Source organism: Hyperolius riggenbachi, chromosome 10, assembly GCF_040937935.1.
Source record: "Hyperolius riggenbachi isolate aHypRig1 chromosome 10, aHypRig1.pri, whole genome shotgun sequence".
Taxonomy (NCBI): domain Eukaryota; kingdom Metazoa; phylum Chordata; class Amphibia; order Anura; family Hyperoliidae; genus Hyperolius; species Hyperolius riggenbachi.
The window spans coordinates 34,927,470-34,953,177 of record NC_090655.1 but is presented as its reverse complement, the minus strand read 5'-3'; the positions used below and the strand labels follow the sequence as shown (position 1 = coordinate 34,953,177).

The 25,708-nt window shown below is 47.0% G+C and overlaps 2 protein-coding genes across 4 annotated transcripts in view; one reads left to right on the top strand and one right to left on the bottom strand.

The window, feature by feature from the left end:
• Positions 1-981: 981 nt before the first annotated feature.
• Positions 982-25,178, bottom strand: BLOC1S2 (biogenesis of lysosomal organelles complex 1 subunit 2). Of its 2 annotated transcripts, none has more exons than XM_068255234.1 (6): positions 25,063-25,178; positions 21,886-21,996; positions 19,192-19,308; positions 13,883-14,002; positions 6,766-6,870; positions 982-1,143 (listed from the first exon to the last, which is right to left on the bottom strand). In XM_068255234.1, the coding sequence occupies exons 2-6, from the start codon at positions 21,962-21,964 to the stop codon at positions 1,112-1,114; spliced, it is 453 nt and encodes a 150-aa protein (XP_068111335.1). In that variant the 5' UTR covers positions 21,965-21,996; positions 25,063-25,178; the 3' UTR covers positions 982-1,111. The 2 variants fall into 2 exon arrangements, with proteins under 2 accessions (XP_068111335.1, XP_068111336.1); XM_068255235.1 differs by lacking the exon at positions 25,063-25,178 and adding an exon at positions 24,991-25,012.
• Positions 25,179-25,189: 11 nt separating this feature from the next.
• SLC25A16 (solute carrier family 25 member 16) overlaps positions 25,190-25,708 on the top strand; it is a 51,969-nt gene continuing 51,450 nt past the window's right edge. Inside the window, exon 1 of one of the 2 annotated variants that reach the window (XM_068255231.1) lies at positions 25,190-25,542. The gene's annotated coding sequence lies outside the window, so the exon portion shown is untranslated. The other variant, XM_068255232.1, reaches the window with a different exon arrangement.

The window sequence follows — 25,708 nt, the reverse complement described above, 5'->3', positions numbered from 1 at the left end:
AAAGGCTCTTTCCGCATGAAAAGCTGACACTACCAAGCAGAGCGATAAATCACCGCCTTGTGAGGCGATTATCGTAACAAAATGTGAATTCATAAAGTTTACCGCAAGCGGTGTGAGGTCGGGAAGTACCGCTCCCTTGGATGTGGCGATAACAATGTAACTGAATGGAGACACAGACCTCCCAGGCAGCTGCAGTAGATCGGAACACGGAGATATGTATCAACTTGGCAGCTTCCTGTGTTTCCGCAAGCCTACTGCCAGCCTAGTTTGGGAAAATACCGCAGTGCTATCGCACATGGATACTTTTTTATGAATGAGCAGCCAGAAGTCTAAAATTCCGCCAGCTGTGTTTTCCCGCATAGATTTAATTACCGACAACAGTTTTATGAATGATAGCCTATGTACACAGTAGACTATAAAATAACATATGTACCTGCCCTTTTTTTTGTTTTTTTTTTGTTTTGTAAAAACATGACTGAAGGGAAGAATTTAAAGGAACCCTTAGCAGGAGTGGGTATGCATTTAAGCTTACCCACGAATACTTGGTAATACCCCTCCACTTACCAGTTGTAATGTAAAGCGTTCTTCCCCCGGTCCGACCGATGTGACTCTCAACAAAGTCGTGCTGTGACCCCGGAAACTCCTCTGTGCACTGAGCACAATGATGTGCTGCTCATGCACAGATAGGCAGACGGAAGCAGGAGCATGGGCAGACCACATGACCAGTCTTTTGCTTCCGGGGTCACAGCGCGACTTTGCTGCGAGTCAGCGACCCCAAATGTAATTTACAGAGGCAGGACTGGCAGAATGCTTTACATCATGGCAGTAGGTGAGGGGGTATTACCATTTCATTTGCCATCTGCTCAGGGTCCCTTTAAGAGTCTTTTAATTCTATTACAGTCACGACAGAATCAAAATTATTTGGTCAAAGTAATAATGAGAGTAAATTATTCACTTAGTTAATATGGACATATTTAGGCATTTTTTTTTAATAAAAAGCATTTTTTATTTCTAGGTTAATGGGTAGTGAAACAAATCCTAAATGATACTTTTTTTCCTTTGGCGTCAGGACGTTTTGCAGGGCTAGTTACTGTGTTGTGGGAGGACATTTTTACCGCTTTTCCAGTTTCTTAAACTTTGCTTCTGTAAGAAAAAAAAATATGCAATACTGAGGACCATTACAGTAATCACACGTACCTGCAGAAAATGTACAAAGAATACCTTTGTACTGAGTTTGCATTTGGATAGGCTTTCATTGAAGTTTGAACAGGCAGATTATCAACAAAGCAATTTAAAATGCAGTAGAACAGGATATCCTAGGTTTAGAAAAAGGAGGACCAAAGCTTCTGAAAAGCAAGTGTTAAAAAACAAAAAAACAAACAAACAAACAGGATCACACTGCTGCCCCACAAGTTTTCACTGCAGCTAGGTGCACACTCAGCAGAAACGCAAGCGTTGCGGAAAACGCTGCGTTTTTGCTACTAATGGAAGTCTATGGGCCGCATGAAAAAACGAACATAAAAAAAAAACCTCAGCATATGCGCTTTGTATGCGTGCGTTTTTAAAAACACTGGGTTTGTTGCAGAACATTCAAAAACGCACATTTTTTATGCTTTTTCATGCGTATTTGTTATTGTTTTGCGAAGTATTTTTGCTTCCTGTTGTCTTCCTAGTGACTTGCATAAAACACAATATAGAAATGCATATGCGTTTTGTACATGCACACCACAAACATATAAAATGCACGCAAAAACGCATATGCGGGGAAAAAACACAATCGCACACACAAAAACCCGCACACGGGCGTAACCAGACATCACTAGGTCCCCCTGCAAAACTTTGGATGGGGCCCCCCACCCCCCTCGCTTTCTGCACAGGAAAACTGAGGACCAGTGTGTTTTCCCCATGCAGATAAAAACACTTAGACTTAAGGGAAGGTTCAGGGAGTCTCTAAAAAAATAAAAATCCAAATCCACTTACCTGGGGCTTCCTCCAGCCCCTGGCAGGCAGGACGTGCCCTCGGCGCCGCTCCGCAGGCTCCCGGTGGTCTCCGGTGTCCGACCTGACCAGGCCGGGCTTCTTCTGCGCTCCAATCTGCGTGTCACTGGTTGGTGCGCGCTGACGTCATCGGACGTCCTCCGGGCTGTACTGTGCAGGCTCAGAACTACTGAGCCTGCGCAGTACAGCCCGGAGGACGTCAGCGCGCACCAGTGACACGCAGATTGGAGCGCAGAAGAAGCCCGGCCTGGCCAGGCCAGCCACCAGAGACCACCGGGGGCGGCGCCGAGGGCACGTCCTGCCTGCCACGGGCTGGAGGAAGCCCCAGGTAAGTGGATTTGGATTTTTATTTTTTTTGGAGACTCCCTGAACCTTCCCTTTAAAGGAAATGCCAGGCAATCTATGCTACCCCTACATCTACTTACCCGGGGCTTCCTCCAGCCCCTTGCAGCCGACAAGTCCCTCCTCGCAGCTCTGCTCCCAGTACATACATACACACACAGCCGTATTATTTTACTACATGAGAGCACATGCTATATGGAGGGACAACAATGACATGCTGAACATAAGATATAGTATTCACTGTAACTTTGGCAAAACGTTCAGAATGTCACTGATTGATACTGTTATTACAGGATCTTGGACTCAGTATGAGACAACACGCTCCCAATGAGGCAGCGACAGTCTGACATCAATCTTACCCACTCCACTGTGTCCGTAAGCAGACACCATAAGGTCACTAGCCTGTATGTGATAAGAATTTAGGAATCTCTGCTGAGGGATTGCTGAATAAGGGCCAGTCTACAACTTTTTTTTCAACCTGCGACTCCTTTGTTTGTAACGTTGTACATGAAGTCATCAGAACTTTGCTGCAGTGTGAGACAGATGGTTTATAGGAACCCTAGGGAGCAGGGACCGTGTACAAATTCCAGTGTGTATGATTCCTTATCTGTGTGGTGGACACATGCAGTCAATGTAACAATGGTACAAGAGCAGAATACGTTTTCTCTTCATGCCCTTAGTTGTCAGTCTCTCAAACTTTCCCCCCCTGGGGCCCCATGCGGAAGCATCCCTTGCAGGGTGTATTGTTACGCCCCTGCCCGCACATAACAGAAAACACGACCTTTCATGCTCTGTTGCTATGTGTGCCTCCAACCAGTGCTCTGAAATCTCGTCACTCTTGGTAGTACTGCCCCACACCCTAGACAAATAGCCCACCTCCATACCCCCAGTATGGAATGATGGAGGGCGTGTACATTGCATAGCTAAAGCCGATATTACCCAAGATACGTCTGAAGGGAAGGGGAAGGAGAGTTATTTATTGAAGCTGGGAATTGTTAAATGAACCACCTTGAGGCCTCTTGCACACTACATGCGATTCTGTACCTACTGCATGCTGCTACTATTTTTAATCAGAATCCAAAAATCAGCCTTATATAAAAGAGATATAGATATATAGATAGAGATATAGAGATAGAGATATAGAGATATATATGTGCATGTAAGAGTGATGTGCAGGTACTCTGCAGGGGAATAAGGAGATTCTTCCTCTATTACACATTCTTCATGCACAATCTGAACCAGGTTTATGGGTGATAGACAACACCTCTGTGTTCAATGTGCACAACATTCTCAGTGGATTCCCTGCAGCTCTGTGGGGAGTGCATATGTAGAGTATAGTACTACTGTGTAACAAAGTAAACCTGAGACAGATGAAATTAAAGTTTTATACATACCTGGGGCTTCCTCCAGCCCCCTTCAGGCTAATCAGTCCCTCGCTGTCCTCCTCCGCCACCTGGATCTTCTGCTATGAGTCCAGGTACTTGAGCCAGTCTGGCGTAGTGCGCATGCACACACTCCGCCGCCGGGAGCGTACTACACCTGCGCAACACTATTGCACAGGTGCAGAACGCTCCTGGCTGTGGAAGCGGCACGTAGCCAGACTGCGCTGACTGGCTGAATTACCAGGACTCATAGCAGAAGATCCAGGTGGCGGAGGAGGACAGCGAGGGACTGATTAGCCTGAAGGGGGCTGGAAGAAGCCCCAGGTATGTATAAAACTTTTCATCCTTCTCAGGTACCATTTAATTCGTAGTCAAACCAAATTTTAACAACATATCAAATTATTTGATTTCATGAGCAAAGAGTGCGTACATTTGCATAAATCAGAATCAACGCAGAATTATTTCCATCTCATTGACCATCTCTATTAGTGACACGGCTACACATCAGGCTTTATACTTACAGCATAGATGTTATTTCGTATATATGTTACGGCCAGAACCCGAAGTGTGGCCACTTCTAGTTCTGGCCGGCCACTTCGGGTTCTGGCCGGCCAATATGCGAAGTGGCCGCAGCGCAGCGGCCAGTGTTAGAAATGGAATGTTTCCTTTTATTATTAATGTCGTTTTCCGGCCAAATGTAGCAAAACAGTTAGTTAATTTAATGAAATGAAGCTGGCGGCTCCGCCTCCTATCCTCCGCCCCTGCCTCTCTCTCTCTCTCTCTCTTCTTCGGGCAGCCGACGGGGACACGCGTGTCCCCGAGAGTCGTTCGTGGCGCCAGGAAAGCAGAGCGGGGAGGCTGCAGACATTGCTTCTGCCAGCACCCGCTCTGCAGGGACGAACGACAGGATTGCCTGCCGCGACGAACGACTCTGGAGGGGACACGCATGTCCCCCACTGCCAGTATCAGGGAGGAGAGAGAGGCAGGGGCGGAGGAGAGGAGGCGGAGCGGAAGCCGGGCGGCTTCATCCTTCTACATTGCCGCCAGCTTCATTTAATTTAATTAACTAACAGTTTTGCTACATTTGGCCAGAGACGGCCGGAAAACTACATTAATAATCAAAGGAAACATTCCATTTCTAACATTGGCTGCTGCGCTGCGGCCACTTCGCACATTGGCCGGCCAGAACCCGAAGTGGCCGGCCAGAACTAGAAGTGGCCACACTTCGGGTTCTGGCCGTAACATATATAAGAAATTCCTGTGTACACATCATATATACAGTCACAATCAGATGTGTATATCTGACTTTAAAAATACGGGGACTGCTTTATTGAAGCAGCACAAGTAACTTATTTTAATTGGTTTATTTCATTTTTGTGGACTAAGCACAGCTATTACTGTATGTATAAATTATTTATGATGACTATTATCTGAGAAATAGAACATTTTATCATATTTTCTATTTTAATTACAGTTTAAATTCATTAGAAGTCGGGGCATTTTTTCCCCGACTCCAGGCACCCAAAATTGCCCCGACTCCGACTCCACGACTCCGACTCCACAGCCCTGAGTTAAGGTAACAATATGTATATTAAAAAAGTGGGATAATTAAATGACAAATAAGCCGGCGGCAATGTAACAGATCAAGCCGCCGGCTTCGTGTCTCGCTCTACTCCCCCTTTGCCCTCTCTCGTATAGAACACTGGCAGCCCCGGGGAAAGGGGGGGGAAAGGGGACTCGTGTCCCCCTAGAGTAGTTTGTCGCAATAAAACAAGCAGGATTCCCTGCCGCGACGAACGACTCTGGGGGGACACGCATGTCCCCCCCCCCCCCAGGGCTCTATATGAGAGAAGGCAAGGGGGGGGGGGGGGGGGCGGAGTAGAGCGAGTCACGAAGCCGGCGGCTTGATCTGTTACATTGCCGCTGACTTATTTGTCATTTAATTATCTCACTTTTTTTAATACACATATTGTTACCTTAACTGGGAATGCAATTAGCGCCACCTGCACCGTTTACATTCACAGTTTTGTTACATGAAGGAATTATGCAACAACAGCGCCACCTGCCGGATATGCCCGGCTAGCCGATAAGTACCGAGGCCAATTGCACACTGCAAATCACAAATCCGATTTGCGATTCCGAATTTACGATTCCAATTAACCCTGGATGCTATCAACACAAGAACAAAGACACAGAAAAAAAAAATGCAGCATGCCGGACTGATTAAAAATCTGAATCGCATGTAAAAATCGGGGAGAAAAAAAAAAAAAAAACGCTAAAAAATCAGAATTGGAAACACGTAGTGTGCAAGAGGCCTCAGGCTGTGTTCCCACTTAAAGGGAACCTTAACTGAGAGTGATATGGATGTTTCCTGTTAAACAATACCAGTTGCCTGGCAGTCCAGCTGATATCTGTGGCTGCAATAGTGGCTGAATCACACCCTGATACAAGCATGCAGCTAATCCAGTCTGACTTCAGTCAGAGCACCTGATCTGCAGGCTTGTTGAGGGGCTGTGGCTAAAAGTATTAGAGACACAGGATCAGCAGGCGATTGGAGAATGGACTTTTTTCTTTTTCAGTTTCCTGCTCATTGCAAAACTGACAGTGAACCATTTTATATTTTATATATAGGAGCCATTCCAAAGTATCCGTTGCAGACTGACAAGTGTGATCTGTTGCGGTAAGCTGGACACACTTCTGTGCAGAACTACTGCGCCTGCGCAGTATGCCGCGTACAACGCCGACTTGATTGACAGCGGCGCTTCACGCAGCCGCAGTAAGCACCGTGCAGGGACCCCGGTGAGCAGCTGTGAACGGAGCTATCAGCGTAGGACAAACAGCTGCAAGGGGCTGGAGAAAGCCCCAGGTAAGTAAATCGGCTTTCCTATTCTTTGCCTGATGACTCCTTTGGGGAAATAAGTGGCATGAAGTCGCCATTATACTATAACCAAAAATAACTTTAACCTACAGGATCATTTTTGAAAAACAGTATATGCATAGAAAATGATGCACACTTCCTTATTACACATGCATTAGAACATACCTAATCGTTTGGAATAGGCGTCAAGTTTATAAGCTGCATTTTCCAAAGATGCCACTTGTTCTTCTATCTGATTTATCTGTTCTAGGTACGGCTGCAGGCTTGCATCTGGAAACCAACAAGAAATGAGAAAACAGACTAAGTATCCTTATGACAAGGAAAATAGGCGAAAAAGGCGCTCCACAAGATTGCTGGCAAACCACTTCTTGACAGCCACCTCCGCTGCCGTGACCAGGATAGATCCTTTTCACTTTTCGAATAGTCAGTCATACAATGTCACAGCGCCAGGATTTATGCTGTCTCAGGCAGTCAAGCAATCCACTATTACTCCACCTCCAGAGATACACTCAACTCTGCATACTTCCTGTGTGACTCGTTTCACCGGAAAACAGAAAAGCAGAAAAAAGTCTCTCTCAGTGGGTAACGGTAACACTTTAATTTTCCATACAAGGTCACTTACATCAAGAGGGTCCTATGCCAGTATAGGACCCCCTCTGGACATATCGCTTCCCACCCTTGTGGTACTAAGGACATGCACAATCGAGCTGGGCACCAGTGCTCGATTGTGCATGTCCTTAGTACCACAAGGGTGGGAAGCGATATGTCCAGAGGGGGTCCTATACTGGCATAGGACCCTCTTGATGTAAGTGATCTTTTACTCCGATTTTATTGTGCCTTGTATGGAAAATTAAAGTGTTACCGTTACCCACTGAGAGAGACTTTTTTCTGCTTTTCTGTTTTCCGGTGAAACGAGTCACACAGGAAGTATGCAGAGTTGAGTGTATCTCTGGAGGTGGAGTAATAGTGGATTGCTTGACTGCCTGAGACAGCATAAATCCTGGCGCTGTGACATTGTATGACTGACTAAGTATCCTTATGACAGTAGGAATTCTGTGACAGTTAAACCAGTTTTCTGCAGACTAAAATACACAGTGCTTCTATGTCGGGGAAAAAAGGGAGGAGGAAGCAAAATACAGAGTCTCCTTACAAATGACTTGCGTTACGTTTCATACAAAGTTGTCTACATGTACAAAATATATACAGGTAGTACTGTTTTTGCGATTACAGGTTATAATACTGTATGAAAGGACCTGTGGTGATATATTGGGGTGCTGATGATGTTAAGGATAATAACGGAAAATATTATTTCATTTTTCTGCCTGTGTTCCATGTAGGTCTGATAGAAGGGAGCTGTTGCCTTGAGTTGCTTGGGGCCAGGAAATGGGTGATTGTCTTGACCATAAAGTACTTTGAGTTCTGTATGCAGTTCCTCAGAGTGGTTCCCTGCTAATGGGATTATCTGCCTGGCTTTTTGAACTCAGGAGACGGCCCATTGTCTCAATACACAAAGCAAGACTACCCTAGTCTGGAGACTAACATAGGAATGTTTGAAATGTACATGACAGCCTACTAGAAATGGGTGAAGGGGTGAAGTCCTTTTGATACCATTTTTTACCTGTGGAAATTGAATTATTGGTGGAGGTGCAAACGATACCCTGTAAATTACATCTATTGGAAGGGGGTTGGAAAATCTGCAGACTTTAGGGCTGAGACAGGAAAGCTTTGATGCTAGGAAATAATGGGAGGAAGCCTAAGGGCTCGTTTCCACTATAGCGAATCCGCATGCGGGCACTGCACACGGATTCGCATAGGCAATGTAAGTGGATGGGGCTGTTTCCACTTGTGCGGCTGCGGCAGCGTTTTTTGGTGCGGCAGAAATCTGCACGGCAGGGCCGTCAGATTTCGCGTGCAGAAGGAATGTGCGCGAATCGCCGCTAATGTAACTAATAGGGAAATCGCATGCGGGGTGACCATGCGGTTTTTGACGCGAAATCGCATGCGATTTCGCATAGGTATTAATGGTGTTTTACACAGGCAGTGACATGGTTAAATTCGCATACAGCCTTACCTATGCGGAATCGCATGCGAAATCGCGGCAAAAACGCATGCGGAATCGCACCCGCATGCGATTTCGTCCGCGGTGGAATGCAGGCGATTCCGCACCGCACTAGTGGAAACGAGCCCTTAATCAAGTTTTCACCTGGAGTTGAAAGCCTCACTTCACAATCTTTTGATGTATAGACTTTTACCTGGAAATGGAATATGTCTGAGATTTAATTAAAAACTAGTTCCTCCCCTCCCCAAGGAAGTTGCAGCCTCCAGGCGTATCTTACAGTATAAAACCGCAGCTAGGATAGCCACAACTTGTAGTTCTTGGAGGTAGTCCACACGGCTAGAACTAACCTGGTTCCTGACCAGAAGTGCGTACTCCCGCAACCACGCCAGATCGATACGCTGGTACGTTTATTTCCCCGTTTATTTTGGTAAGCAAAATCGCTTTGTGTGTATTTTTGTAACTTTTAATTTTGTAACTTTTTACTTTGTTTTTGTAATCTTTTGTATATATTCTGTTCTGCATTGTTCCACTTTTTTCCCTGGAATTTTAAATTATTATTTAATAAGCCTGATGTAATGAAACGCGGAAAAGCCGCTGCCTCTCAAGGTGAGAGGTCCAGCATGGCGTCACAACGCGGAAAAAACGCCGCATGCCGCATAGGCAGAGCGGCGGAATCCGCATTGGGAACGGCGGAATCCGCATTGGGAACGGCGGAATCCGCATTGGAGGCGGCTCCCGCACTCGGTTCACTGGATACATTGCAAAACAGTACTGGTGTGGCTGGGACTGATAGTCCACCTAGATTCAGAGTGACGCGCGCGCGCGCACAGAGGCAGAGCTTAAATAACAGCCAGAAGAGAATCAGCTGACCAAGCGGGTCAGCTGACATTTTCCACTACTCTCATTGGTCCAGCAATTAGGGAGGTCCTGGAGAGGTCCTTGTGTATATATACTGCTGGCTGTTCACTTGCTCTTTGTCTGGCGTTGCGAACACATACGTGGGAGCACTCAGACCCGTAGTCAGATCCTTAAGTGTGCCGGGACCAGCTGGAGCTGTTATCCTACACTTAGCTAGATTCTGTTGATAGCTTAAAGTACTAGTTTGATTGTGATTATCTGTTATGACCTTCTGCCTGCCTGACCATCCTCTTGTATTCTGATCTTGTACATTGCTATTCTGATACTCTGTTGCTGAACACCGGCTCGTCCTTAGACTCTGCTTCTGCCTCCTGATCTTGTACCTCGATATTTCTGATACCCTGTTGCCGAACCTTGCCTGTACCCAGACTCCGCCTCTGCCTTCTGAATCTGTACTTTATCTGTCCGTGTGTTTACGACCTGGCTTGTCCGACCTCAAGAACCGACCTCACTATTGGAGGCGGTTCCCCGTCCTGTTAGTGACACTTCCTTCTGAGTGTCACTTTCAGACTACCTTCCTATTCGCAGCCTGACTCCTCCCGCCTTGGAGAGTTCAGGTCTTCGGAAGGAAGCCGTGCAGTACTCCTCTCTGCACTGAGGCTCAGTCCTCTATGTGTTACTGTTACACCAAACACTACACTCTACTCCGGTGTACAGAGGTTAGCTGGTATATCGGATTATCGGTGATACTGCAGATCACTTATAATCTGGTATACATCTGTATTCCCTGTGATACTGCAGATCACTTATAATCTGGTATACATCTGTATTCCCTGTGATACTGCAGATCACCGGTAATCAGATCCTCTCTGTGCTCCACCGTTCGTTACACCTGACTTCTGCTGTACTAAACTAACACTCATAGCCTAGAAGAGACTGAAGTGTAACCGTGTATAAGTTCATGCCTAATTGTACGATTGAGCAACACTACCGTATGATATTGTAATTGTATTGTGTGAATGGGGCACTTCTGCGCTCGACAGCCAAGTGGGAAGTCTAACAGTATCGTTCGGAACGACTGTTAGTGGTTTTGCTTCATTACAGTGTAAGAGTGCAACTGTGTGTGTGTGCATGGCGTTCTCGTATTCGGCCTAAGCGCAAAGCTGACCCAAATACGAAAACGCGGAGTGCGTGTTGAGCACTCGACAGCTGAGTGAACGTGTCTAGCAACGGCTAGTGGTGGCAGTGGGAAGTGTTTGAGGGGTCACAGCCTTGTTTGTAGCTTGAATAAGGCTGCTCCCCGCTTGATCTGGTCAAACCCGCAGTCGGGAACCGTATACGCAGGCGTGCCACGGGCCGGTTCCTGACAGGACCACTACAGGGAAAATAAATAAATCAAACATGTTAAAATCTGACATAACTGACAAGTTTTGTCAGGTTAAAAAGGTGCCCATTGACAGTACCATTTTTTCACTAAATGCGATCTTTCGATGTGATTTTTACAATTGAAAATAATCTGAAGGTAATTATCGATTGTTCACAGTTACTAAACGATTCTTTCTTCAAAGTCGATTATAAAATCCAACTTTTGGATCGATTCGATCCTATTTAGCAATCGATCCAAGAATTGTTTCTTATTGATTGCCTTCATAAAGGGCGAGAAAAGAATCCCAAAGATCCAGAGTCTTCCCTCTCATTAAAGGGAACCGGAACCAAGTAAAATTGTACACATGATGTACCTGCAAATGAATATTACATACTTACCTCCCTGTCAGTTCCTCTCAGAAGCTCACCATTTTCTTCTTACAACAATACCTTCCAGTTCAGACAAGATTTTTTCAGAACTGAAAAATATCAGCTGTTGTCAGTTATAACTGAAAAGACAACGATTAGCAAGGTAATGTCCATGTTTCCCTATGGCTCATGTGGGTGATATAACAGTTTAACAGTGTGCTGACCAGGAAGTTGTTGTGGGATAATAGACATTTTCAAAATAAAGGATTAAGCATTAAATTGATCTCAGTAGACAAACAGGATGCAGAAGAGGAGAAAGATTGATGAGTAGACTACACAGGAGGTAAGTATGACCTGTGTATGGTTATTTGACTTTTAATTTTAAGTTCAGGTTTGCTTTAAGTATTTGCTTTTCACGTGAAGTAACATGACATAGGGACATTTAAACATACAGTACTGGTCCCACTAGGAAATTGTCTAAAGTCCATTTCTGTTTTCCTGCACAGCAAGTGTTAAAAAAAATTAGTGCAGTTATCTATGCAAATGAGGCAATCAAATAGCAACGTGGTTAAACAATGGCAGTACTGTCAGTGCTTATGGGGGGCCAGCACGGTAGCCATCATTCTCGTCTTGCAGCGATTGGTCCCTGGTTCGAATCCCAGCCAGAGCATTATCTGCTCAGACTTTGTAGGTTTCCTTCGGGCATTCCAGTTTGCTCCCACAACCCAAAAAACCCCAAAACACAGATAAGTTAATTGGCTTCTCCCAAAATTAGCCCTAGAATACAATAAATACAGCGACAGAAGACTATGGTAGGGATTAGACTGTGAGCCCCTCTGAGGGACAGTTAAAGTGGATCCGAGATAAACTTTTACTCGTTGCATAATTGTGTTCCTTTCATATAGTTTATAGGGCATTCCTCAAGTCAAATCCTTTTTTGTTTTAATACTCCAATTTCCTATAAACTAAACAAGCCTCGCCCACAGCTTTTCAGAGTGCCTTGGCATTTTCATACAGCACCAAGAGCTTATGGGAGCTCAGTCTGGGCAGGAGGAGAGATTTCAGCAGAGATTTCAGAGGCAGAGGGGAGGAGGGAGAAGGGGTAATTAGGTTTTCACAGGCTGAGAGCTGGAGATGCAGATCAGCTTGCCTGTGTGTAAGGTTTACAAACAGAACATGGCCGCTCACGTATCACAGCAATAAATAATCATATGCTGTTTAAGCCGTTTGCAGCTAGTTTTGCTGTGTAAACTATCTAAACTTTAGATAAGATATATAGACAAGTTACAAGTTACTTGTTATAGTCACAAGCGTCGTAATGAAGGGAGGGGGGGGGGGGGGGTTAGTGCGATCCGCACCAGGCAGGGTGATGCTGGCAGCCAGGGTAGGGGTGATTGATTGCTGCCTCACTCACCTCCTGACACAAGCAGGGCCAGGCGGCATTTGGTGCAGTAGTAGTGACATGCTGATCTGCTCTGTAATGTCACATGCACCGCCACCGCTCTCTGTTCCCACTCAAGCCCCATTCCGCCTCCTCGTAGCTGTCAGCTGACAGTGACGTCACATGTCTTTCCGTGGCATGCACGCAGCAGTCATCAGTCTGCTGCCGCGGTCTCACTGAGGCTGAGCCCATGTGTGCTGATGCCCCGCCCCCGAGTATGCCATCCTGCGTTTTGATTGGTGCTAGGAGGGCCCTCTGGCTATGATGTCACTCACAGGCAACTCGTGCTGCCTGATCTTTGACGTGTGTGTGTGTGTGTGTGTGTGTGTGTGTGTGTGTGACAAGGCTTGTGATTCTTGCTGCCTGTTTGTCTGCTGCACACTGGAATGGAGAAGACCCCAGAAGCCGCATAAAGGAGGTTAGAATGGAGAAGAAGTGCACTCAGAACATTAGTTTTTTTTTTATGTCACCAGTCACCTCTCCTGGGCTGTCTTTCAATTTAAAGAATACCAGAGCCCAAATTAATATGAGAAACAGGGATGAGCAGGCATGTATGGTGAGCTGCCCTGATGCTCACCTCACAGCTCCCCCCGTTCTTCATTTTGCACCTCTGATCCTCCTAAATGCCCACTGGTAACCTCTAACTGGTCGGCTGGGTTAGGACTCACTGCGTCTGCGCTGGGCCGGCTGAGCGCGTCCTACAGTATGCGTTCCCAGCCGGGAGGGTTCTGCGCATGATGTCATAGCCCGGCCATGGACGCGCCCTGTAGGATGCGCATAGTTGGGCCAGCGCAGGCGCAGTGATGCCCGACACGGCCGACCTGGGAGATAGTACCAGAGGGCATTTAGAAGGATCGGAGGGGCAGAATGGAGATTCGGGGGGGGTCACTGACACCATGAGTTTTCGCACCGGTTGACACCAACCCTAGTGACGCCACTGGTTATAGTTTTTCATCTCGGATCCACTTTAAGTGACATGACATACTCTGCACAACGCTGTGGAAGATGTTAATGCTATATTACTGCAGCGCCTCGGAAAGCCATTGTGCATGTGTTGGTGCGTTTGGCCTTTTTATCCGATTGTTTACCTAGCAGAGAAAAAAAAAAATCTATCGCCTGCCAGCTTGGCCACATACTGCCTCTTGTGTATCAGGACTAAAGTTTGCTTCATGGACTGAAATTTCACTTACACTTTTTGTTCAAATCCTTGAGATTGCGACTAATATTTGCAGCTATGTCTTTCATCTCCATATACTTCAAACACGTCAGCTTATTCATATTCTCAAGAAGTTTGTAATCTTCACTGGTAGCTGAAATGAAATGATACCATGGCAAACATTAATAACTAGATACCATAAACCATTCACACAAGACACAGAACATTTATATTCCGCTTTTCTCCTAAATGACTCAAAGCGCTTGAGCTGCAGCCACTAGGGTGCGGTCAGTACGCAATTGCAGTGTTAGGGAGTCTTGTCCAAGGTCTCCTTACTGAATCAACAACTTTATTGGGCAAATAAGCATTTCAGCAAAATCGCAAATCGCTCCTGGGGGATTATGGCCATTCATATTCAGCAGCAAAGTACTTTTGGAATAGCGGTCAATTCCTAGATAAGCATAAATCGCTGCCAAAAACGCTCTAGTGGGCCCAAGGCCTTAAAGTGCACCTGTGACTGTTGAAAAAAATAAATAAATAAATAAACTTATACTTACCTCGGGAGGGGGGGAAGGCTCTGGATCCTAAGGAGGCTTCCCTGTCCTCCTCAGCTAGCCCAATCCACTGAACAAGCAGCAACATTAATATTGACATTCACCGCTGCACACAGGCACACCAGCGGCTTTCCGCTCAGGCTCATGCCTGCCCAGTAGAGAAGGCCCAATCGGTCCCCGGCAGAAATAGCTGAGCCTGATTGGGTCTTCCCTACTTCACAGATGTGAGCCTGAGCCTGAGCGGAAAGCCGCTGGTGCGATGTCAAGCTTACTTTCGGGGGACGCCAGCGCTGGATCCTCTCTGCTGAGAAGAATGGGTAAGCCTCTTTAGGATTCAGAGGCTTCCCCCTCCTAAGGTAAGTATTCCCTGGGGAACTTTTTTCCTCTTCAGGATCAAAAAGCACCATGGTGAATTAGTGTTTATATAAGAGCTGGATAAAATTAAGCCAGCACGTGACAGAAGCTGCAATAACAAAGAATTGATTTAAGGAAAACAAGCAGAGCACTTTCTTCACTCAAAGTATCTTTGGTATTCAGTCATTTTTTAACTAAGTGACGTACAAGCCGATCAGTCCATTATCTTGTGGGGAACATCTGTTGTAACGGATCGTTTCTCTGATCTGTCCTCTACCTTCATGTTTATGTTAGTTCCCTCCATCTCGTGCCTGTAAACTGTAGTAAATCTAAATTAGGCTGCTCTTCCTGACACACACAGGCTATGAAACAGTCATCTAAGCTCATTCGTCGGTTCCTCCTCCATTGTATACTGTTTGGATACTGGCATGTCTGCTATTTTATCCGTGCAGTATACAACAAAGGAGGAATGGTCGGACGAGCTAAGGTGTCTGTCATGAGTGCCAGGGGCAGCCACATTTACAGTGCCACGAGGCAATGGAGGGAGCCAACATAAAAACATTGTAGGAGTACAGATTTGAGAAACAAAACCGTAACATCCGATGTTCCTCACAAGATAATGGACTAATTCACCATCGTGCCCCTTTAAGTTTTTTTCCTAAAGCAAAAATTGTCTATACAGTCATAACCTGAGACCGATTTCATACTGCATATTGGTGGTGCCGCAGCCTCACCGCACCTCCAGAAACAGTCCTTGAGGGAATACTGTGTTACTATGCGGCAGGGGCGTCGCTAGCCCTGTTTTAGGGGGGCATGTGCCCCCAATCTTTCCTGGGGTGCCACGGATCTCCGCCCGGCCGCCCCCTCTGTCAAGACTCAGCGGCTCCCTCTAGCCGCCGCGTCACTGACAGTCTCAGACCTCAGGATCAGGCGGCGAGCCGGCGAGCCGGCGAGCAATCGTGCGGGCGCTAGGACCCAGCGCCCGCACTGATATGCGGAAGTGACATCACTTCCGCATATCGAGCGGGTGCGTCCAGCGCCCGCTCGTACATCTGGTCGGGTCGCCGCTGATCCTGAGGTCTGCTGAGAGGTAGGGGGGGAGCGGCGGCGGCTAGAGGGGGGGCCTCCCTGTCACTCACTCCCTAAAGGGGCTCCCTGGCACGCACTCACTCCCTAAAGGGGCTCCCTGTCACTCACTCACTGCCTAAAGGGGCTCCCTGTCACTCACTCACTGCCTAAAGGGGCTCCCTGTCACTCACTCACTGCCTAAAGGGGCTCCCTGTCACTCACTCACTGCCTAAAGGGGCTCCCTGTCACTCACTCACTCCCTAAAGGGGCTCCCTGTCACTCACTCACTCCCTAAAGGGGCTCCCTGTCACTCACTCACTCCCTAAAGGGGCTACCTGTCACTCACTAACTCCCTAAAGGGGCTCCCTGTCACTCACTCACTCCCTAAAGGGGCTCCCCTGGCACTCACTCACTCCCTAAAGGGGCTCCCTGGCACTCACTCACTCCCTAAAGGGGCTCCCTGGCACGCACTCACTCCCTAAAGGGGCTCCCTGGCACTCACTCACTCCCTAAAGGGGCTCCCTGTCACTCACTCACTCCCTAAAGGGGCTCCCTGGCACGCACCCACTCCCTAAAGGGGCTCCCTGGCACGCACTCACTCCCTAAAGGGGCTCCCTGTCACTCACTCCCTAAAGGGGCTCCCTGTCACTCACTCACTCCCTAAAGGGGCTCCCTGTCACTCACTCACTCCCTAAAGGGGCTCCCTGGCACGCACCCACTCCCTAAAGGGGCTCCCTGGCACGCACCCACTCCCTAAAGGGGCTCCCTGGCACGCACTCACTCCCTAAAGGGGCTCCCTGTCACTCACTCACTCCCTAAAGGGGCTCCCTGGCACGCACCCACTCCCTAAAGGGGCTCCCTGGCACGCACCCACTCCCTAAAGGGGCTCCCTGGCACGCACTCACTCCCTAAAGGGGCTCCCTGTCACTCACTCACTCACTCCCTAAAGGGGCTCCCTGTCACTCACTCCCTAAAGGGGCTCCCTGTCACTCACTCCCTAAAGGGGCTCCCTGTCACTCACTCACTCCCTAAAGGGGCTCCCTGGCACGCACTCACTCCCTAAAGGGGCTCCCTGGCACGCACTCACTCACTAAAGGGCCTCCCTGGCACTCACTCACTTCCTAAAGGGGCTCCCTGGCACTCACTCACTCCCTAAAGGGCCTCCCTGTCACTCACTCACTCCCTAAAGGGCCTCCCTGTCACTCACTCACTCCCTAAAGGGGCTCCCTGTCACTCACTCACTCCCTAAAGGGGCTCCCTGTCACTCACTCACTCCCTAAAGGGGCTCCCTGTCACTCACTCACTCCCTAAAGGGGCTCCCTGTCACTCACTCACTCCCTAAAGGGGCTCCCTGTCACTCACTCACTGCCTAAAGGGGCTTCCTGTCACTCACTCACTGCCTAAAGGGGCTCCCTGGCACTCACTCACTGCCTAAAGGGGCTTCCTGTCACTCACTCACTGCCTAAAGGGGCTCCCTGGCACTCACTCACTACCTAAAGGTGCTCCCTGTCACTCACTATCGGGGTCCCTGTCACTCACTACCTAACTGGAGGCGCCTGTCACTCACTAGCTAACCTGGGGGTCCCTGTCACTCACTACCTAACTTGGGGGGCTACCATATTAAGGGGGCATTCTGCCTATTTATGTGAAATGCTGTCTATTTATGTGCCTCATGACTGCTGAATGTGTCTTGTTGGGAGCCTTATGATTTGTTGGGGGCCTCATGATTGCTGAATTTGTCTTGTTGGGGGCCTCATGATTTGTTGGGGGCCTCATGATTGCTGAATTTGTCTTGTTGGGGGCCTCATGATTGCTGAATTTGTCTTGTTGGGGGCCTCATGATTTGTTGGAGGCCTCATGATTGCTGAATTTGTCTTGTTGGGGGCCTCCTGATTTGTTGGGGGCCTCATGATTGCTGAATATGTCTTGTTGGGGATCACATGATTGCTAACTGCGAGACTATGGGAAAAGCTGAATCCTTATCATATGAGACAATAGCATTAAACCTACTTTTTTAGCGTTTTAAAACAGAAAATAAAACTGGGAGGTTCTAAAAAATTGAATACATTTTTCAGGAGTAGGATGGATGAAATTGTTTATCTTCACAGTTTATTTTCAACTTGGATTTTCCATAATGTTCATGTATGAGTTAAAACGTTTGTACAGTATTTAGTTTAAATTGCTGTTGCCACTTTGCGATAGATACCGGTAAGTGACTTTTGGGTTGCAGTTTGGGCGCTCGGCCTCCAAAAGGTTCGCCACCACTGTCCTAATCTGATGTCCCACCATTGCTAGGTTCATGTAAATTTGTCTCCACCCGTTACCACACCTATATTCTGGTCCATGGCCCACCCATTTTTTGGTGCGGCGCGATAAGCACGCCGCACAACGTGATCGTCATATTTTTGGCACGCTAGCTGCAGTGTGCTGAATTCTGCTGCCTACAGTATGTACAGTATACGCTGTTCTCTAGTGCTTGCACTGTGTGCTGATTTACCTCCAGTGTGTACAGTGTAAGGTGTTACTCTGTGCCTTGATTGATTGTAAACCAGCTGAATTGTATGCTGATCCCTGCTACTTTCAGTATGTACAGTATTAGCTGTAAAGCCTGGTACACACATACAATTTTGATTAGCCAATTTTAGCTCTGTTCATAAAATTCATTGTCTGTTGGCCCACTTACTGCACGGGGGTGGGAAATTGGGGGTCAGTGATTGACCAATCAAAATTGTATGTGCGTATACATCTTTGATCTATGCCTATACTGATTGTAAATGATCGAAATAAAGGACAGGGGGCTCCGTCCAATATTTCGATGGGCAGGCCCGTTATCCGTAGCTTACACCGCTGCTAAGTTCATGTACATTTGGCCCCACCCATGGCCACGCCCACTCACCGCATGGCCACGCCCATTTTTTTGCCTCCCCGCCTGGTGCCCACAGGTGCCACTGATCTCCAAGGACCCTAGAAACGCCCCTGCTATGCGGTATTCCCGGTGTGGCATCCGGCCAAGCAAGAAGTGATGCTCACTTCCTGCCAGCCAAGCGATCACGTGAGTGAGAGAGTATTGCAAAAAATACGATTCTGTGCATGCACGAAGCATAAAACCTGTGTCGAGTGTTTACACTTACTGGCATCACCGTAGACTTACACGACTTCCAGTCTGCTGCACGTCGATGCAGATACGCGCTAACGTAGTCTTGGAAGCATGTCAGATTGAGGACTTCCGGTGCAACGCGACGCAGGTTATGCAATTTCCCCCATAGATTTTCATTGGAGAGCGGTAGATGTGCATCAGTTTGACACACGGCCCCGCCCCAGTGGGAAAGGGCTGTGAGTGTTATTTGCCATTAAGTATTGCACTTACCTATTAATTCACCAGTTAGGTAACATGACATTTTACTGAACATATCCTTGCACAGTTCATTGATATCTGCTTCCGGTGGCTCAACTGCTTCTTCTGCTGTTTCAACTGTAGAATCATCTGCAGTAAATACAGAAACCAGTTTTAATCAAGCTTTAGGTAGGGTTAGTGATTAGTGAAGCTTCAAATTGTTCATTCACATTCTATTGTTGATGTAGTCTAAAAGGTACATTTACACACACAAAGAATGTCGCCCTCAGGGAACAGGACTCGATCCCTAGGGAGATGGTTTGGGACCAAGTGCTGGGGGGGGGGGGGGGGGGGTGAGGGAGGAACAGCAGCACAGAACAGCTTCCAGCAAGTTGGGTAAGGCAGAGAACAATGGCCTTGGACAAGCTATCATGACAGGTCTCTCGCCGATGCATTGGGGAGACTATACACATGCTAGACTCTAGGCAGACGTGGCCTCGCCATCTGCCTCAGCTGAGAACCCTCTAGAGTTTGTATGCCACAGCATGCCAAATGGTTCAGGCTCATTTCCACCTAACGCAAGCACCGCTTAACTTGCTAGTGGAATTCTGACTACGGTCTGTAATAGACAAGCCATCCTGAACAGGAGGAGGACGTCCTCATCATGAAGCCTGGTCCTCAGCAAAAGAGGAAAAAAGCCTGCAGACCCCCCCCCCCCCTCCCTTATGTAGAACATAAGTGAATGTGCAGACCTGGCCTGGATAGAAAAACAAACAAACAAAAAATCACGGCCTCGTCCCCATATGTGTAACGCTAAGCATGTTTTCACCAACACTCAGTGATGCGATTTGCAAGGACATCAGAAGTGCACAGACTGCACTGTGAGGTTTCCATCCATAATTGCATGCATTGTTTGTGCGATTCCATTCACTACAATGAATGGGGTCTCAGTCGCATCACAGAGAATCAAGCAGCAATGCAAGTGCCATGTGCTGTGCTTGCGTCGCAGGCAATGTTAAAGCGGGGATGAGGCCTGGAGGCCTTCAGGAAAGAATTATAAAATGATACTTGAGCATCCAGTCTCACAGTCCCCAGCGCCAACCACCACTCACAGTCCCCAGCGCCAACCACCACTCACAGTGTCTGTTAAAGAGAACCTGTACTGAAAATAAAAAGTCAAAATAACCATACATAGGTCATACTTACCTCCTGTGTAGTCTACTCCTCAATCTCGGTCTCCTCTCCTGTGTCCCATTTGTCCACTGTGATCAATGAAATTCTCCGTCCTCCATTTTGAAAATGGCCATTACCCCGTAACAGCTTCCTGGTCAGTACACTGTTAAACTGTAATATCAGGCACTTGAGCCATAGGGAAACGTGAACATTACCTTGCACATTCAGTTGTAACGGACAGCTGCTGATATATAACTGACAGCAACTGGTATATTTCAGTTCTGACAAAATATTGTCAGAACTGGAAGGGATCCCTGTAAGGAGAAAATGTTGAGCTTCTGAGCGGAACTGATGGCGAGTTAAGTATGTAATGTTCATTTGCAGCTACGTCATGTGTTTATATTAAATAATTTTACTTGGTTCAGGTTCCCTTTAAAGCAGACCTGAACTCAGAACTTCCTCTCTGCTCTAAACGATATGCAACAGTATAATAACCTTTAAAGAAAAGCCATGTCTTTGTGGATTTATTGCAGGATTTGTATCAGCTGTAGCAGTGTGTCTAGTTCCTGCTTTTGTGGAAGCAGACATAGGGTTAGCATCCTGTGTTTACAAATTAGAAGCTCTGCCATAGCAGAGGAAATTCCTGAGCTGACACAGCTGAAGAGATCAAATTACAGTGGTGATTAGTTGGGAGGAGGGGGGGGGGGGCAGGCTAAACTCTCTAAATACATACAGGGTGCATTTCTGTATCTTTTCCTTCTGTCCAGTGCAAGAGTTCAGGTCCATTTTATACACATCCGCTCAATAAGGATAGGATAGAAATGACTGCTTCTGATTACTCAGCATTATTATTGCCACCTAATGCAGAATATTTAACACCTAACAGTAGCTAAATGCAAGTTCACCTAACACAATAATCACCTTGAGATGCAGGAGGCTGGGGTGCAGGTGCAGCATCCTCATTTGAAAGGACTTTTGCTGAACCTTCTGGTTCTGCCATACCGCAGATTGTCTTGTGGTCACTTCAGCTCACTGTGCAATGTTATGCCTGGCTCTTCTACTGAGCACATATGCTATTGCTCCGTTGTTATTGCCTGATGAAGCGGGATCAAACCTGTGAAACGCGTTTCATATTTGGAGTTCAAAAATAAAATATATTGACTGTTTTTACTACAGTCGTTGTGTGTCTACTTGGAGGAGGTAAGTCCACCACTACCTCCTCTATTTACCAAGAATTTGTTTTTTAAGCTCATTTAGCTTCCTTTTATCCTCTTGGCGCCTCTGTTCTCCTGCATAATATTGAGTCCACCCTGGGTGGAGGGTTGAACCCCCTTTTTCTCATCTACAGAGAGCGACTTCTTATTCCTGAGTGGGGTCAGGAAAATCTCCCCACCTGCCTTTACAGTGATTGCCTAATGGTAACCCTGGTTTGTGAGTATTAATATTTACTCTATCTAGTAACCATTTGCCAGTACATAATACACTATTGGGGCTCTTGGTGTTCCTTGTTTTTATCTAGTAGCTAAATGCAAGTTTACCTAACACAATAATCACCTTGAGATGCTGGAGGCTGGGGTGCAGGTGGAGCATCCTCATTTGAAAGGACTTTTTCTGAACCTTCTGGTTCTGCCATACTGCAGATTGTCTTGTGGTCACTTCAGCTCGCTGTGCAATGTTATTAAATGGAAAACAATATCTGTTAGTTATGATAAAACAATGGCTTACACATGCACAGTATAAATAGCATTTTTAATGAGGGCCCTTTTACACTTGCATTGAAAGTGTGAGTAGCGTTACCTTGTTCTACCACAGGGTGATGCAACGGTAATGCATGTTAATGGGACCATTCACACGTACTGCATTGCATAGAAAGTATCCAATCCGCCACAATCCTGACCCACAGCACGTTTGCAAGCACCACGCTTAACACACACGGTGCTTGGGGTAATGGAAGTGTATGGGCGACGCATGTAGTGTAAATGACAGAGCATGGTGCATCGCGCATGCAGGGACCAAGGTGAATCCCAGTGACGTACTTCCTGCCCAGCAGGAACTGCGTCACTGAGTGGGGGGCGGGGCTATGTATATAACCATTGGCACACTCTGCTGCAGGATCATAGGATTGTAGCTTGTTGCAGTGGTATGTGGCAGGAACATCACACCGAAACAACCTAGTGGAAAACCGTCCTAAATGATTATACCTTTAGCAGATGTGAAACACGAAAAGAGGTCCACTATATATGACAAATCACAAGAGCAGATTTGCTCCTATTCTTCATCTACTCAAATGGTTCAAACTCTAATAACTGGTTGGGAGCCAGACTTGGCCAAGCCGTGTGGAAGCAGCTCACTGTAGCAGCACGATGATGTGCTTCTGTAAAGATGTTTCAGCCTCATACACACAAGAAAAAAAAAAAAAAGACCCTGCTAAAAACAAACGATGAATGACTCAATGTTCAGATCTTATTTAAAGATCAGAAGCACCAATGACTTCTTTACGTAAATGGCAAACGAACAATCCACAATGCTCCTCCGGCATTTTGACGACTGACATGGTGGATCGCTTCAGCACACTATGAAGGATTTTTAAGTGATGTGTCCATGAAATCTATGGCACTTTCCCCAACATCCTGCATGGTTGAACGATCATTTGGCATTTCGGTTGCAGTCTTCTGCCATTGTTAACATAAAATCACTCAATATCTTTTGGAATTGAATGGATTTTCTTATGTAGCTGGCTACATTATCACATTTATTTAGCAGGTGCCCCAACACCAGATAGCACAGCAACAGACTCCTATCACTGAAGGCTGCAGACTGTGTTCAGCCCCATCCCAGCCTGAATATGGGCAGTGTGGTTGCATAGTGGTAAGCACTCTTGCCTTGCAGTGCTGGGTCCCCAACCAGCTAACTATTTGCACAGAGTTTGTATGTTCTCCCCATGTCTGTGTGGGTTTCCTCCCACATCCCCAAAACATACAGATAAGTTAATTGGCTTCCCCTAAATTGGCCCAAGACTAGGACACTTACACCACTTGATACATACATAGACATACGACTATGGTAGGGATTAGATTGTGAGCTCCTCTGAGGAACATCCTAGAGCAGGGGTCAGGAACCTTTTTGGCTGAGAGAGCCATACACGCCACATACTTTAAAAATTAATTCTGTGAGAGCCATACAAGGTTTCAAACTGGGACAGTGCGCATGTGCAGCAGAGGGCTCACATCCCTGTTGCCATGGTGATGTGTACACAGTTGATCCGCCGGGCAACGGAAGTTTCAGACACGTCTTCAGCTTCTCTTGGGTTTCAGCAACATCAGAAACTAATGGTCCCCCGCAGGCATCCTGTGCCCGTGCAGCCACTCACCGATGCTCCGGCCCTGCCTCCGGTTCACTTCGTGAATTTCAGACTTTAAAGTCAGAAAACCACTGCGCCTGTGTTGCCATGTCCTCGCTTCCCCTGATGTCACCAGGAGCGCACGGCGCAGACACAGACCATACTGGGCCTGCGCAGTACACTCCTGGTGCCATCAGCGGGAGTAAGGACACGGCAACGCAGGCGCAGTGGTTTTTAGACTTTAAAGTCTGAAATTCCAGAAGTGAACCAGAGGCGGGCCGGAGCATCGGTGAGTGGCTGCGCGGGCACAGGATGTCTGCGGGGGACCATTAGAAGCCCCAGGTAACTTCAACTCATTTTCCCCTGACCCCCCTACAGTGTCCCTTTAAGGACAAGACAATATACTCTGTACAGCACGGCAGAAGATGTCAGCGCTATATAAATACTGAATAACAATAATATAGTGATGCAAGGCAAGCAGTAGCAGGCCTGCCCCAAACACTGTCAGCTCATCCACTGCATGACATGCAACCACATTTAAAGGTAACCTAAACAGAGGGATATGGCTGTTTCCTTTTAAACAATACCAGTTGCCTGGCAGTCCTGCTGATCTATTCAACTGCAGTGTGGTTGAATCACACACCTGAAACAAGCATGCAGCTAATGCAGTCTGACTTCAGTCAGAGCACCTGATCTGCATGCTTGTTCAGGGGCTGTGGCTGAAAGTATGAGACACAGGATCAGCAGGAGAGTCAGGCAACTGGTATTATTTTAAATGTAAAAATCCATAGCCTTCTCAGTTTAGGTTCCCTTTAAAACAAGATTTAGAGTTATACGAGAAGCTTTATTTCAAGCGAAAAAAGGAAACATTTCAATACTCTTCTTACTTATCAGCAATACGTTTATGCCTGGTACACACCATGCAATTTTCACTTCAGATCAAGAAATTATCAGATCGAGCAAAAGATTTAATTGAAATACACAGCCTGCTGACTGGCAGTGATTGACCCCAGCTTAAAATTACTTGCTCACTTTCTTGATCGGAAGCAGGACATGCTGGAAAACAGTGATCAAATACTGGCTCACTGTTGCATATGCATGTCCTATAGATTCATTTTCAATTGATATACTATTGGAAATATGAACAGAAATCTGACCAGAATGTGAAATAAATAGTATACATGTGTATGCTAGCTTCTATAGCCAATTGATGGCAGATTTCATTTCAATATCGAACTGATCACACGCTTGAATAGGATCTGTAGTAAAATTGCATGGTGTGTACCACCTTAGATCTGTGCCAGTCCAGATCCCTTCACCTGCAGCCTTCCAGTTAAACCTCTCACATGCCCATACACATTAATGCATCAGAAGTCTGAAAGCTTTCTCACCTGCAGCCGCCCTACTTCCGTATTTACATGCCCAAAGCAGAACCACGTGCCCCCCAGTTATCATGTGACACACCGGGCCGCTGTAATGCGCTGCCCAATGCCCTACGCATGCGCAGTCTGATTTTCCTTGTCCCCTTGCAATGCACAGGCTGACAAATCCTTTTGGAGAGGCTGTCACTAGCAGTTTGCGAGTGTCTGCAGTAGGGGGACATTTTGTGTGAGACCGTCTAATAGAGAATAAGAAGTGTCGGTCTCCAAAAACATGGCGGGTTCAATGACTCTGGCCGGGACACTTTGCACTGAGCCTGGCAAGTGAATGGCCGTTACTGGGAGACATGTTTGTCGTACAGCTGAGGCGCAGGGTGCAGTGACTGCTGTCCTGGCCATGGTCACTGGCGGTCAGTGAGCCTCTGATGTCAGCTCTCAGGGTGACATCTCTGTCATGACGTCATTTCCTGCCTTGTAGCAGGCAGGCTGGAGGTGAGGCATGTGCACTATTTATGGGTACAGTAGAAGGGCTGGAGGTATGTCTGGCTAAGCAACTTACTGTATGTCTGACCTCCTTATAGGTGAGTGTCTGGGTTGCAGCTGACATCGTTCTGTTGCTAAAACTTTTTACATTGTAAAGTCAGTAAGGCTACTTTAT

What these genes read in the sequence shown, in the direction of transcription:
- BLOC1S2 (XM_068255234.1), bottom strand. Translation starts at nt 21,964, where the DNA reads ATGGCAGAACCAGAAGGTTCAGAAAAAGTCCTTTCAAATGAGGATGCT. An exon ending in CCAGCCTCCAGCATCTCAAG is followed by an intron (nt 19,309 to 21,885) that starts GTGATTATTGTG and finishes TATTTACTGCAG; the next exon opens with ATGATTCTACAGTTGAAACA. An exon ending in CAAGGATTTGAACAAAAAGT is followed by an intron (nt 6,871 to 13,882) that starts GTAAGTGAAATT and finishes GTTGGTTTCCAG; the next exon opens with ATGCAAGCCTGCAGCCGTAC.